The sequence below is a fragment of the Anopheles gambiae genome, chromosome 2 (assembly GCF_943734735.2).
Source record: "Anopheles gambiae chromosome 2, idAnoGambNW_F1_1, whole genome shotgun sequence".
In the NCBI taxonomy this organism is placed as follows: Eukaryota; Metazoa; Arthropoda; class Insecta; order Diptera; family Culicidae; genus Anopheles; species Anopheles gambiae.
The window spans coordinates 73,324,196-73,338,021 of NC_064601.1; the positions used below are offsets into that span (position 1 = coordinate 73,324,196).

A 13,826-nucleotide genomic window follows, 5' to 3' on the forward strand; every position below is an offset into this window, starting at 1 on the left:
CGAGATTATCGAGAGTTGGAACGGTTGAACTTTATTCCAATATCGCGATGATGTTTATGGATGCAATGGTATTCACAAAAACTAAAACTTATATGATGAATAGCGTGAATTTTTGACAAAAACACGGAGCGCTATATGAATGCGACTATTACGTCAAACGTCAAAAAAACGTTCTAAAAAAGAAAATGTTCTAATGCAGCTCAAATGCTGCTTGAGATGCAAACTAGTTTAAATTACCCTACTTCAAAAATTAAAAATGATTGTTCTACACGCTGGAACTCCACATTTGATATGCTGGACCGTTTAAAGAAAAATTGAGTACCATTAGTTTCTTGCTTAGCATCGATGAAAATCGACCGAAACATTAGACGAAATAGATTGGGTTATAGTACAGCAATCCACCAAAATTTTTAAAATTGTTGAATACTGTAACAATTGAAATAATGACAAAGAAAACTGTAACCCTCTCAAAATTGGGGTACTTAACGAGGTTGCTATTGAAAAAATTGAACCAGAAAAAAACAAGTAAAGCTTTGTCCCTCAAGTTAGTGAGTTAATAGAACTACTCATTCAAAAACTTCAACAAAAGTTTGTAGCCAGTCGGTCAAAAATAGTATCATGCGCAAATTATTTCGATCTTAGATAAAAAAGATGAGTTTTTAGGAAACATTGAGGATTTCAAAGGGGTTTATAGTGAAATGAAAAAGAATATAATTTCACTCCAGCCACAGGTTAACAGCACAGTTGTAGAAGATACAGATATAGGAATAGTTAGTGACGATGATATTTGGGAACCTTTCTCGCGAATAGTACAAAGCGAGTAACAAAAATCTAGTCCTAGAATTATTGCTGCTCAGGAACTAAATAGATACATAGCCAATTTGAAATTGAAAGAAGATCGCCTTTATTGGTAGAACGAGCGTAAATTATGTTATACGTCTTTGTACACTTTTGCTAAACGGTATTAAAGCATTCCAGCGTCGGTAGTTCCATGCGAACGAATGTTTTGAAAAGCCGGTTATATACTAACTGAAAAAACAGAATTACATCTAGGAAATTGAAAGAAATTCTGTTTGTACAGCATGTAGCTTGACCTTGGCCGCTACGTTTCGAATTAAACGTATAATTGCAACTAAAGATGGTGATAATGAAGTGAGAGAGAGATCGGCGGAGATCGATTGGAGAGAGAGATCATTGAACGGCGGAGAGAGATCGTTGAACGGCGGAGAGAGATCGGAGAATCGAAGCAGAAGCGATGGCGGAGAGAAGCGGGACTTCGGTGACGGCTAGCGTGTAGTTTGGATGTGTTTAGAGTGTCGATTAAATAGCGGGAATTTAAATATAAAAAATTAAGTTAGTTATAATCGTAAAATATTAATTTATAGTCGTTTCAAGCATAACAAAAAGATACGGCCCTATACAAATTTATAACATTGTAGTAAATTCCACTTAAATAAAACATGGATTTATGTGAAAGCAAAGTAATTATTATATCAATAAAGTTCATGTTCAGGCTTAGGCACGGAAGCCCTGCCAGTTGAATCGTGTTTAACGAAACACGAAGATCATTCGTTGAGTTCGGAGCGTTCGGGCACGATCGATTAGTTTATAAGTATAAGTGAATTGCGTGAAATAAACTCTCTTCTAATTGTGCAATACAAGGAACAACACCCGGTAATTATAAAACGCTAGAAAAAGTTAAACCGAAACGCGAAAGAACATTATCCGAAATCGTAAGATTGAACAGTTCATTTTATTTTACCTAATCGAAAAAATGACGATTTCACATAAGTGTCAAATAGTATACTTTGCCATCAGTCCATCTATCAGAACTATTAGTTATACCAACTCGACGTTAAGAATTCGCGTTAAGCCTAAACTATTGCTAAACTAAACTAAACTGCTCGACGTCGAGGAGCAATAGAAAGCTATGACGGGAGGTGGGTTTGATAAAACACGAAGCAACGAGGCAGACAAGTGTAATTATGGCAGTTTAGGCCTGCGCTTGTTTTTAACCGAATAACATGATGGCACATGGACAAGAAGACAAAGAATATAACTATCAACCATTCGTCCGTCTTCCAAAGCTAGCGTGCATGTCCAACGCTATTAAGGAACTCGGTGCGCGTCAATCCTGGCTCAAATGAACGACAGGCATATGTGTGGCGGCCGAAACGTGAAAGCGAAACGTCGGGAATCGACCGGCTTCGGCTGGAATCGACCGTAATCATCCGGAATCGTCGGTATCGACTAAAATCTACCGGAATCGGGTGGAATCGTCCGGAATCGTGCGGAATCGTAGTCAACCGATAGTAGTGAATGTGAGAAGTCACATTTAATACATATTTCACTTTCTCCGTCATTGCTTTGCATACACCTCTGGCAAGTATGGCTTCCCCAAATTGTTTGAAGCGTTCATGAATCCTCTTAGTATACTGGCAACAAAAGAACTTACCCGGAACCCGGAACAAAAGAGCTTAGGAATCGAACCTATAAAGGACATATTATGAAAGTCGTACAACTTGATAACTGTGTTCATAATTAGAGCCATGCGTAGCTTTAGAAATCAAAATAGTACAGATGTAAGAATGTTATTAGTTGTCGATTAACATTAGGTTTACGGAACCAGTCAATTCGACGAAATTTTAACTTTGCACTGAAATACGAACAATACCTTTTGTTTAATTTCGATTTTTTTTCTTTTCGCTAATTTATCATTACATACTATAAGTGTGTAGCAATACGCTCGAAGCCGTTTTTTCCTGAAAAAATACTATAAGTTTGTATATTAAATATTATTTTCTAAAGTTTCATAGATTTTCCGATACATATGTGTTATACCTATCTCTACAGAACCCGTCAAATTGACGGGTGGGCTGATTACTAGTTTTGGGAATTTCGTTAAAATAAAGGAACGGAACGTGAACCTGGGGTGCAAAAGAATCGACCCAGAGCTTAGAAGCCAAACTGTCATCCAGAGGGGGGGGGGGGGAGATTTTGTTACTTGTTACAGAACATGAAAAGGCGTTTCTTCAATCTGAAATCATATCTGACACCAAATCTAGATGGGTTCAACCTTTGCCCAGTAAGCTGTACCAGCTGTGCTATTATAAAGCATGAATTTATTATGTAGCATTTTTTAAACTTTTTAGATGTAATGACCATTTTCGGTCAAAGCCTTCCTGTACCACTAATAGGCTTGGCTGTCAGTAACTTATTAAATGCCCATAGCAGGATAATCATCCCAGCGTATGGGGGCACGATCCATTCGAGGCTTTTACCCATGCCGATGTTATTGAGTGGTACGAGTTGACGGTTGTTTCACGAGATTGACTAATTATTTGAATTTCACTTACTATTTAAAACAAATAGTTTTTTTTTTTCACATAAATCGTTTACAAGATCACGGCACTCAAAAGGTCGTCGAATGAAACAGAATGCATCGAATCGAATGGCCATATATTGGAATCATGCCGAGTGCCAAGATCAAGTAGATATCGTGGCATAAAAAATAAATACATTTTATTTTTCGTTGTTCATACTCGTATATTATAATACATATTTTCCAACCCGTTCTGCCATATGAGTACAAATTTTAATTTTATAATAGTTATTTAGGGAAATTATACGGTTCCCTAACACTAGCACGGGGGCTTCGGATGAGCTTTAGAAAGGCGTCTTACTCGGTTGAGGTTCAGGATACAAGAGAGCGTTTATTCGCTATTGTCACATCGAAGTTCATAAGAACAAGTATCTTATGCGCCTTGTTTACGCCCACGGGTTGGGCGATTATATTATAATCCCGCTGCGCAAAGCGACGGAAGAAATCATGGCGTTCTGAGAATTTTATCATGCCCTCTTTTTCTCTCCAACGGCAAATTTGTCGAGCAGCTCGTCGAGCTGCCCGTCCCTGGCTCCGCCTCATTCCCCTCGCCTGAGCGCGCTGTCGAAGGTTTGAATGTGTTAGTGCGTCAGACGGCCAATCGCTGTCAGCCGTCGTCCGTGCTTTTTCCCTCCATAGCGCTATCTCTTTCTCGCGTGTGGTCAATGCTCGCGAGCTGTTGTGGCGCCTAAAAATGCCGTTTATACACATTGCGGCGATGAAGTTGCATTTTTACAAATCAAACCAAAAAAGCGCAATGAGTTTAATCGATGCAATGTAAAAATGACTACGGAATCGCTAGCGCACGATGGAGGGTTTGCTGTGCAACGCGCAGAACCCTAATTCGCTCTAACACGTTTCTAACACTAAGCTTTTGCTTTCGTCTGTTGTGGATTACATAGATGTGCTAAGCATCCTGCGCATGATTGTGAGTGTGCGTGTGTATGCAGAACTGTCGCCAAATTTAATTTCTTCCGGAATGTTATGATCCATCGGTCAAAGAAAGGAAGGTGTTCATGAAAGGCGCAAAGACGAGTTGTGGCCCCTGTCAATGGTAACTGATGACCGGGAGAAGGGGGTACTGAGACACAGCTGTTGGAAGATTGAACGTATACTTAAATTGCCCGCGGAGGGAGGGAGGAGGATGGTCATGGGATCCCTACGATCATCTTTCCGGGGGCCTTTGTCGCTAATACTTGTAGACATACGGCATATCAAAGACTAGAGATCATCGGTGACCGCCTAGTCCGCCTACCGTTAGATCCACCGCTCGTTCATGACGGTGTTTTTTTTTTATGGTGGAGGTGCATCCTTCCCCCTGCCTGCTGCGTATGCACCGGGCAGGAGACAGTGTGGCAGTATGCAAGTTGCACACTGGATAGGAACGGGCCCGCGGCACCGCCATCATTCCGCACATCTGCATGCCCGTCGTGGGTTCTAATCGCGTATGAACCATCCGCCGTAGCACGGGGTTAGTCACCGGCTCCGGCTACGTGGTACTCAAGTCCTGAAAAGGCCGGCATGATCGCGTTGGCTATTACGCCAATAATAATAAAAAGAACTAAGCATAGCAGTCCACACCCGGGTGAGAGTTTGTCTTGACTTTCTTGCTGCCGGGCTATCGCTGTGACGAGACAAATACACGGAATGCACTCGGCCAAAACATGAACCTACCGATCCGAACCCATTCCAAGGCATTGCCAGTCAATCGGGGTCATGATAACTACTCCAAACCAACAAGCCACCAGATTCTGGACGGACAGGTGCAGCACCATACGCGCACCGTAATAAACAAATCCAGAATCCTCTTTTGTATGGATTCAATTCAAAATGTTGTTTCCACTTGCGTCCGCTAGCTGAATTAGAAATAAATGTGCAACATATCGCACGCACGTTTGCTTAGATCGTGTGTCTTTTTAATACCCCCAACAGCAGAGCCGATCGCAAAGATGTCAATACCAATGGTTGTGTTGTCTCTCAGGTAGCGAGATCGAAAATGCATGGACTTTGTAGCCGCAGCGGATGAAAATGTACGCATCAGAATAAAATAGTTTTGGGGTTTCCAAACGCACGCGCACACACACAAACACACAAATACGCGCGCGCAAACTCACACACACACACACACACACACACACACACACACACACACACACACACACACACACACACACACACGCGCACACACATGCATGAACGCGCGCACGCCAGCACGCACGCACGCACACACACACGCACGTACGCGCGCCCGCGAGCATGAAAGCGCGCACGCTAGCACGCACCCACGAAAGCGCGCTCGCGAGCACGCACCCCCGAAGTCGCGCAAGCACGCACTCCCCCCCCCCCCCCCCCCCACTAGACCACCCCCCCCCCCCCTTCCTGCACGAGCGCGTACGGCTACCTTTTCGGTAGAACGGCTGGTTCAGCTTTCTTGTAGCGCATCCTCATTCAAAGCGCCGGGCGGGGTGGGGGATCGCGGCATGATAGAGTTAACGGTCACTTTCTACGCGCTGTGTGTGTGTGTGTGACGAGACCCGAAAACTCGAGACAAATTTCGGCACATTAAAAAAAAAATTATTGCCATTATACATTGTGCTACATGATGCTTAGAAGGTCGTTGAAGCATTAAACATGTTCAAATTAAAAAATATTAGATTAGTGTTAGACGTTCTCCTACGCTTGTTTTAAATAGGCTTCTTCACCCTCAACTGGCAGGGGCATCGAATGGTCTCATCAGCAGCGGCACGAAATAAAATAAACTATCAATACACCGATAACACTTTGAATCCCAATCCAGCTTCTCCCACAGCGTCTCAAGGTCACACACAAATTAATAAATGCTAACACCCACCAATAACAATACACAACCGCAATGCACATATGAGTATCAACGCATACGCCACAACAGCCAATCAGCTGGCGGCGGAAGGCACGGGCAGAAGCGCAAGTAAGGCAAGGCAGGGTGAGGGAGGGAGAAGAAGCGGACGAGAAAATGGGCGCCAATTTTTTTAAATTTTTTTGACCGTTTTTTTTGCTCCGCCGCCATAAATAGTTCGTCCATTTCGCCAGCAGATGGCGCTAAACTTGCTCGACCCAGCGCAGAAATCGCTGAAGTCCAGCGCGGGAGACCAGGCCAAATCTGCGCTGGCCAGCGCAGATTTTGGTGCATTTTCTGCGCTGGAAACTGCTCGAATTTGCGCAGCGGGATGCTGCTATCGAGCAGTTTCCTACTGCTGCTATCGAGCAGTTCCCTAATCTTGCTGTCGAGCAGTTTCTTAACATCCCAATTGACATTTTCGAGCACGAATAATCCGGAATTCGAGCAAATTCCCTTAAACTGGAGCCTTAAACTTCCCTTAAACTGCACCAGTTTAAGGGAATTTAAAAAAAAGGCCTTTAAAATCAACTGTGATGTGGCTTTTTCGTTGTTTTCTTCTAGATTCGCTCGAAAATGATGTTTTCTATCGTTATAATTGGTCAGGTAGCCATTTTAGACTTAAATAATATTGATTTTTTATAAAATAACGTCACACAAAATTAGCTTTTGTTTTTCATCAAAAATCGAAGCTATGTGTGTAAAATGAGCTCGACGGCATCGTCAATCGATAGAAGCAAGTCTAATTTACGAACTCACCAAATTTCAGCGCTTTCAACACACTTGATCAAACACAAATCCACAATTTCAGACGTATCGTGTACTAATCGAGCAGATATGGGAAAACAATTTCGAGCAAATGTCACTTGGGATAGTTCCCTACAGTTATTTGTCTAGTTAAAACAAGCTAAATTATAACAAAAAGTATAATAGATGTTACAAATTGCACCATAATACCAAATGCAACACCATTTTTGGCTTCGCTTATCACGATTTTTATAAACGATACGCGACGAAGTGCGATGAATATTCCTGTGAGCAAGGGAGAGTGCACAGGCAACACATACTAGCCGACATCGCGAATAAATGAACACATTTTAACAGTCGTTTGAAGTTTATTTTGGTTTAACCGAGTTCATTTGTTGTTCATTCCTGTTAAAATAAACGACCGTCAAAACAGTTAACGACTGCTCGATATCGCATATAGGCAAACACGGGGAAAAAATTCGAGCAGTATAATTAACCGACAGTTAATTTGCATCGCATACCCTCTTGACAGTCGTTTGTTTAACGACGGCATAGGACCAGTCGTTAAAATTAACAAATGAACTCAATGCGATCGCGATGCCAAATTCTAGCAATTATTAACGACTCTGGTTAATTTTTAACGACTGTTAATTTTAAACCATTTCTTTCGCGGTGCCAGCTACTGTGTGCGAGAAAAAGTGAACAGTTATCTTGCACGCAGCAAGCAACAGCCGGACAAAGCCAGTTTTTCAAAGAACGGAACGCACGAACGATAGCACCTTGCTAACAATTAGGCCTATTATATTGCGTTCGGCATTCGAGAAGATTCACTCGCACGTTCATTGTGTTCATTTTCGTATCGTTTTGCTAGCGACGTTCCGCTTCGAGTAACTCATCGGCAGATTCGAGTCAACGCAGTAAAAATCGGTGCCGTATTGCTTGAACAGGAAGGTGCATTCAAGAGATTTTCTGCCGACAGCTCAAGCTGTCGGGAACGTGAAAATTTAACATCACGTTTACCTCATTTCCAACAAAATTATGGAAAAAAATGATTTTAAAGAAGTGCTGATTCCGTTTGTTTACACTCACTCCAACCGCCGGTTGCTTCGACCAACTGTCAAACACACAGATGCTAGAACAAAAATGTCGACGAAACCTTCATCGATTCGAATGGCGAAAACGATCCCGCACGACAAAATCGAGCAGTTTTGTAGTTCGGATTTTCGATCGCTTTCCGCCAAAAGCGATTGAAAAAGCGAGCAGAAATGTCAGAAACGCTTGGATTCCGATCGAAGAAATATTTCAATCCTAAAATTTCACAGCTGAAAATTTCGAAATATTTTATTTATAAATTTGCAACTATTTTGAATGCGAAATATTTCACAGTCATGCGCTGTGAAATATGTTTGCAGTTTGAGTTTGAGAAGTTTTCGATCGCTTTGCGCAGCGGGATACCAATTTTTCTCCCGTTCGACTCGAGTGCTTCCGACGGAATCGAATGTCATTCGAGTAAAATAATAGGCCTGAATATTGAAGCGGCCAAGACCGGAACGGAACGGAGTGAACGGAAGGAACGAATTGAACGGAACGGAATGAACGGAAAGAACGAAATGAACGGAACGGAACGGAATGAACGGAATGAACGGAATGAACGAAACGGAATGAACGAAAAGAACGGAATGAACGGAACGGAACGATGTTGTGTAAAGGATCGGAACAGAACGGTCTACATAAAGAACGGAACTTTTTTTACTAGGTTTGGACCGGAACGGCTAACACTACTGATTACATTTAGTTCATTTTGTTTAGTTGTAACTTATTTTTTCTAAACAATAAAATAACGGATTGAAAGCGAATCTGTTGCGAAAGGAACTTCGTCGGCTCCTCGACGGTAGCGAAAATGAAAAAAGTAACGACCGTTTTCACCAACGTACAATTTGCTTTATTACACCGGCTAGTTCGTATTACACCGTTCGCTACCCAACAGTCAAAAGCCGAAGATTTTATATTGACCTTTCACTTTTTCTATCTGTCTCTCGCTCTAATTTGAGCGATTTTCCCCTGATGAGTGTCCCCGAGCCTCCTCGTGTGGTTGTTGTTGTTGGAAGTTGAAGCCGAAACCCCCTCGTGCGCTCTCCAAATCAGACGAGGAGCAAAATCGAGTTTTTTTTGCTTGGCCGAAGCGAACGAGAGAAACAGCGAAGATGAAAAAAGAGTGCTATGAAAAAAATCTCATCCAAACGAGCACGCGCCAACGTTTTAGCCATGAGAATGTATGTGTGAGGTAGGTATATTTTGGATTGTAGTGGTGCTACGTTTCTGCTGTAAAGTTTTTTGTCATTCTGTGTGGTGTATCAAGTGCCAAGTGCAAGTTTTTTCAAGTGTTTAAGTCAAGTGTGTTAGCAAAGTGTTAAAATGTCACAAAATTGCAGCAAGAATGGGCATTTTTATGCAAAGTGCCGTAAAATGATGGACGAGATTGAACTCTCGTACCAGGAAGCTCTCCAAGAGGCAAACGATGGGTTTGTCCCGCTGCCAAACATGGGTAAGTAAAAAAGCAAGTGAGTGGTTATTTGTCATAACATGATATGCTTATAATATTGAACATTATATAAAAAGTGCAGTATAATTCGGTGAAAAAAATTTCGATACAAAAGCGGTCGAGCCGGTCTGATGGTACAGTCGTCAACTCATACAACTTAACAACATGCCCGTCATGGGTTCAAGCCCCGAATAGACCGTGCCCCCATACGTAGGACTGACTATCCTGCTATGGTAACAATAAGTCACTGAAAGTCAAGAAGCCCACTTCACTAAGTGGGTACAGCTAGGCCTTGACCGGCAGCGGTTGTTGTTTCAAAAGAAGAAGAAGAAGAATAATGTTCATTGATTTAAGGGCACTAAAATAAAAATATCTATGTGCGAAACGGTGCAAGAAAAAAAAATTATTATCATACTCGGGATCTATGTGCGTGTGTCAAAAAGCCGCGGTGTGAAAAACGGAATGAGAAAAAAAATGCGAATCAATTACATTATATTTTGTATTTATAATCGTCATACAATTGCCTTCAATGTCGGTGTTCAGTGTGGTAAATGTGTTAAGTGTTCAGTGAATGTGTAAAAATGTGTTTCAAAAGGGCGGTCCAGTGGTACAGTCGTCAATTCGCTCGACTTAACAACATGCCCCTCATGGGTTCAAGCCACGTATGGACCGTCCTTCCGTAGCCGGACTGACCATCCGGCTGCGTGGTACTAATTATGTATCAACAGCTTAAATAGTCCAGCATGACCGCGCAGGTCGCAGACGTCAAGTAAAATATGAAGAAGTGTTTCAAAACAAAAATTAGTTTTGAAAAAACATTATTCATTTAATGTTGCCGCTCGTCGTCAAGAGCACGACCTATGAACATGCCGGTCATGGGTTTAAGGACCGTATGAGCCGAGCATCCTATAAGCAGGGCAGGGCTAATTGTGTTGCACAAAAAAAAAAGATAAAAAAGGCTTAGACAAGTGGCTAAGAGCAGTAGCGCAGGGTAAGAAAAGTGGTTCAGACTGGCAAAACGGATAAGGTTTCCACAGGTTCACCATGGCAAATGCCACAAGACCGGACGTGAATCGATTCTTGACTATCCGTACGAAACCAGAACTGACTATCCTGCTTCTCATACCATAAATTCTAAAAAGCCTTTAACAAATCATTGCGGTTGACAACCATCCAAGTGTAAATTAAAAACCGTGCGATCATGATCAAATACATTATTTGTTGCACTGGTCAATCGGGCAAAAATTGGTCCGTTCCTATTATTGCAGGTAGCCATTGTAGTGTGGCTACGGGAAACACCTAATCAACAATTCAAATGTCGGATCGGAAAGCAGAAAACAAATATTCGATAATACAGCGTTCATCATATAAACTATATTCGTACTATAATTGGAATAAATAAATTTTTAAAAAATATGTACACACAGCAAGTGATTTGTTGCCTTATTAACAAAATCCGAATTTAACAAGTTCGAAAGAAACGTTGTAATTGTTTTACATGCCTTTTATTTAATTATACTGTTGATTATAAATTATCTTCCCAATAAAGACTTTTCGGATGACGAAACGGTCCCGGAAGTGCCGCAAGGCCAAGCTACGACATCAAGCACTGCCGGAACAAATGCTGAAAACGTCGCGAATGATGATGATGATTTCGACCACGGGGAACATTATCCGAACGGGGAGGACAGCGACGATTTTTATCACGGCGCTTCCGATGAGAATGACTCTTATGAGATCTTTGACCATCTAAGTTTGTTGGATTGTCTTAGATTCTTTGCAATTAAGAGTCAGCTCCCCCGTTCGGTGGTCAATATGCTACTGGCGATCCTACGGAAGAAGGTAGATGCCACTCTTCCAAAAGATAGCCGGACTTTGGTGCGAACACCTCCCCGTGCTGCTGGCAGCATTTATAAAATCGGGGGAGGTGACTTTTGGTACGGAGGATTATCGCCAGTCCTGACCAAGTATTTTCAGTAAGTATGTTATGTTTTTAGTTATGTTTCAATTGCTACAAAAAATCCTTTATATTATTATTTATAGAAACATCGAACCCCGAGACGATCCTTTCAAGTTAGACGTATCGGTCGACGGGCTACCGCTACATAAGGGTGGGCCGACCCAGGTTTGGCCTATTCTGGTGAAAGCGGTAGACTTGCCTAAGCTTCCACTCATGTTGGTGGCCGCATATAGTGGCCATACAAAGCCGGCAAGTGTGGAAGAATTTTTGCGGCCGCTAGTGAATGATTTTAATATCATTCAGCGAGGAGGCTTGACCATCGGCGATAAAACGTTGCAGTTTCGGGTACGCAATTTTATCGCTGATACACCGGCTCGAGCGTTCATATTAGGTAAGGAAGTAAATAACATTATCGTAAACAATTTAGCTAAATACAATATATATTTTATTTTTAGCAACGACGAACCACAACGGATACGACAGTTGTTTAAAGTGCACTTGCCATGGCGAGTGGTGTGAAGAGGGAAAAAAAATTATTTTTGATTCCGTCGATGCTCCCCTTCGTACGGACGAAGGGTTTCGTGGTAGAGCAATATTGAACCATCATCAGGAGTGGCGTACACCTTTGGAAGAATTAGATAATTTTGATTTAGTCGATAACGCTCCCACGTCGGAGCGTGAACACCTGTGTGACGAGGGGTGTACACGTTTTATGCAACGGGGATTTATGTTCGGTAAATTTCCCCGTAATAAAAAGTGGACACCTCTCCAAATGGAAGCTGCGTCTAAATTTTTAATGCAGACAAAGCTTCCTACTGAGATCCATCGATCATTTCGGCTTCTCAGATATCACGCCTTTTGGAAAGCTACCGAGTGGCGTAGCTATCTACATTATGCATCAGTTGTGGTTCTGAAGGACCTGGTTGATCCAATCGCCTATGGTCACTTCCTGCTCTACTTTAGTGCTTTGACAATTTTTTCGACCAAATTTCATCAGCACTTGTGGCTCCGTGCTCGAGACTACCTTCGCATATTTGTGAAGAATTTCGGCCAAGTCTACGGTCGAAAATATTTAACAAGCAACATCCACCTTCTCGTTCACATTTATAAAGATGTTGAAAAATTTGGAGCGCTCGACGATTTTTCGGCCTACGCAACAGAAAACTTTTTGCAAAATTTTCCACGCTGGGTCCGAGCGGGCACGAAATGTGTGGAGCAAATTGCAAACAGATCAAGCGATCTAATGAGCCTTGATCTGGTTGCTACCCCGCCAGCTCCACAGTATCCGATGTTGAAGGCAAATGGTGTCGGTCTACATGTGACCGCCGATTTTGTCTTGCTGCCAAAATTTCAAGACCAATGGTTTTTGACCAAGGACAATGGCATAGTTAAATTTTTGAGTGCGAAAACATCAAGCTCGCACGATATCACCGTAGTTGGGATCCGGTTTTTAACCATGGCCACGCTTTACGAGATCTCAGCAGAAGGCGGTGTTATTGCACCAATGTCTTCTGCTGAGATCCACGTTTACCAAACGATGGAAAACGCGCCGGCTGTGGTGGTGGAGGTTCCATGGACTGCAATCAGATGCAAAATGGTTGCAGTGAAGCAACCCACTCGTCCTCTTAATCTCCCTCCCATTGATCCTTCACCAAACTCAACAACTCCTTCCGCCATAGCCTTTTTTCCTCTTCTCCACACCTTTATTCCTGATTAATTTCCTCCCTTCAATAGGAAAAAATTGCCTCCACGACTCCCTCGAAGACGACGTGTGGTTGCACATGGTAAGTACAAAATAATGAAATTGCATAAAGTAGTTGGTCTAATTTTTCCTCTTGTTACAGGTAAACTTCCACCGAAACTCCGGATAATTCGTGCCCATCCATCTGTGACATGGACGAGAAGGTGGACAAAGCTAATATTAAGGGGGGGAGGGGACGACCTTTTTTAACAGCACTACGGGCAATGTTAGGACATGTTTGCCGTGCTGGACACTGCGTATCCGTTTCAGGCCTCCTCCAGGCGAGCTGCCTTTTCCCCGTGGTTAATGGAACAAAGCGGGTTGGGGTTTTGTTTTGTGTGTTTGTTTTTTTTGCACAATCAATTATAACTTGTGCTTTTTTCTGTTGGCCTGTTATATAAAAGGCAGGCAATGGTGCCTGCGGCTGACATGGCACCTAGTTTTTATTTTCCTTTTTTTAACTATATTGATTTTTTTTTATAGGTTAGTTTAAGTTTAGGTTGAATTTTCTTTTCTTTAGGTTGAGTAAGTAGGTTTAAGATGTAATTTTACGTTTACATTTAAGCTTACTTCGAACTT

General features: G+C 42.2%; 1 protein-coding gene across 2 annotated transcripts; it reads left to right on the top strand.

Moving 5' to 3' along the window:
- The first annotated feature begins 9,393 nt into the window (after positions 1-9,393).
- Positions 9,394-13,490, top strand: LOC133391503 (uncharacterized). Of its 2 annotated transcripts, XR_009765007.1 has the most exons (5): positions 9,394-9,549; positions 11,096-11,522; positions 11,590-11,897; positions 11,962-13,290; positions 13,351-13,490. XR_009765007.1 is itself a non-coding variant. In XM_061646165.1 (3 exons), exons 1-3 carry the CDS (start codon positions 9,420-9,422, stop codon positions 12,023-12,025), a joined length of 993 nt encoding a protein of 330 aa, XP_061502149.1. In that variant the 5' UTR covers positions 9,394-9,419; the 3' UTR covers positions 12,026-13,241. The 2 variants fall into 2 exon arrangements, 1 of the variants encoding a protein (XP_061502149.1); XM_061646165.1 differs by lacking the exon at positions 13,351-13,490 and having other exon boundaries at positions 11,590-13,241.
- Positions 13,491-13,826: the final 336 nt, after the last annotated feature.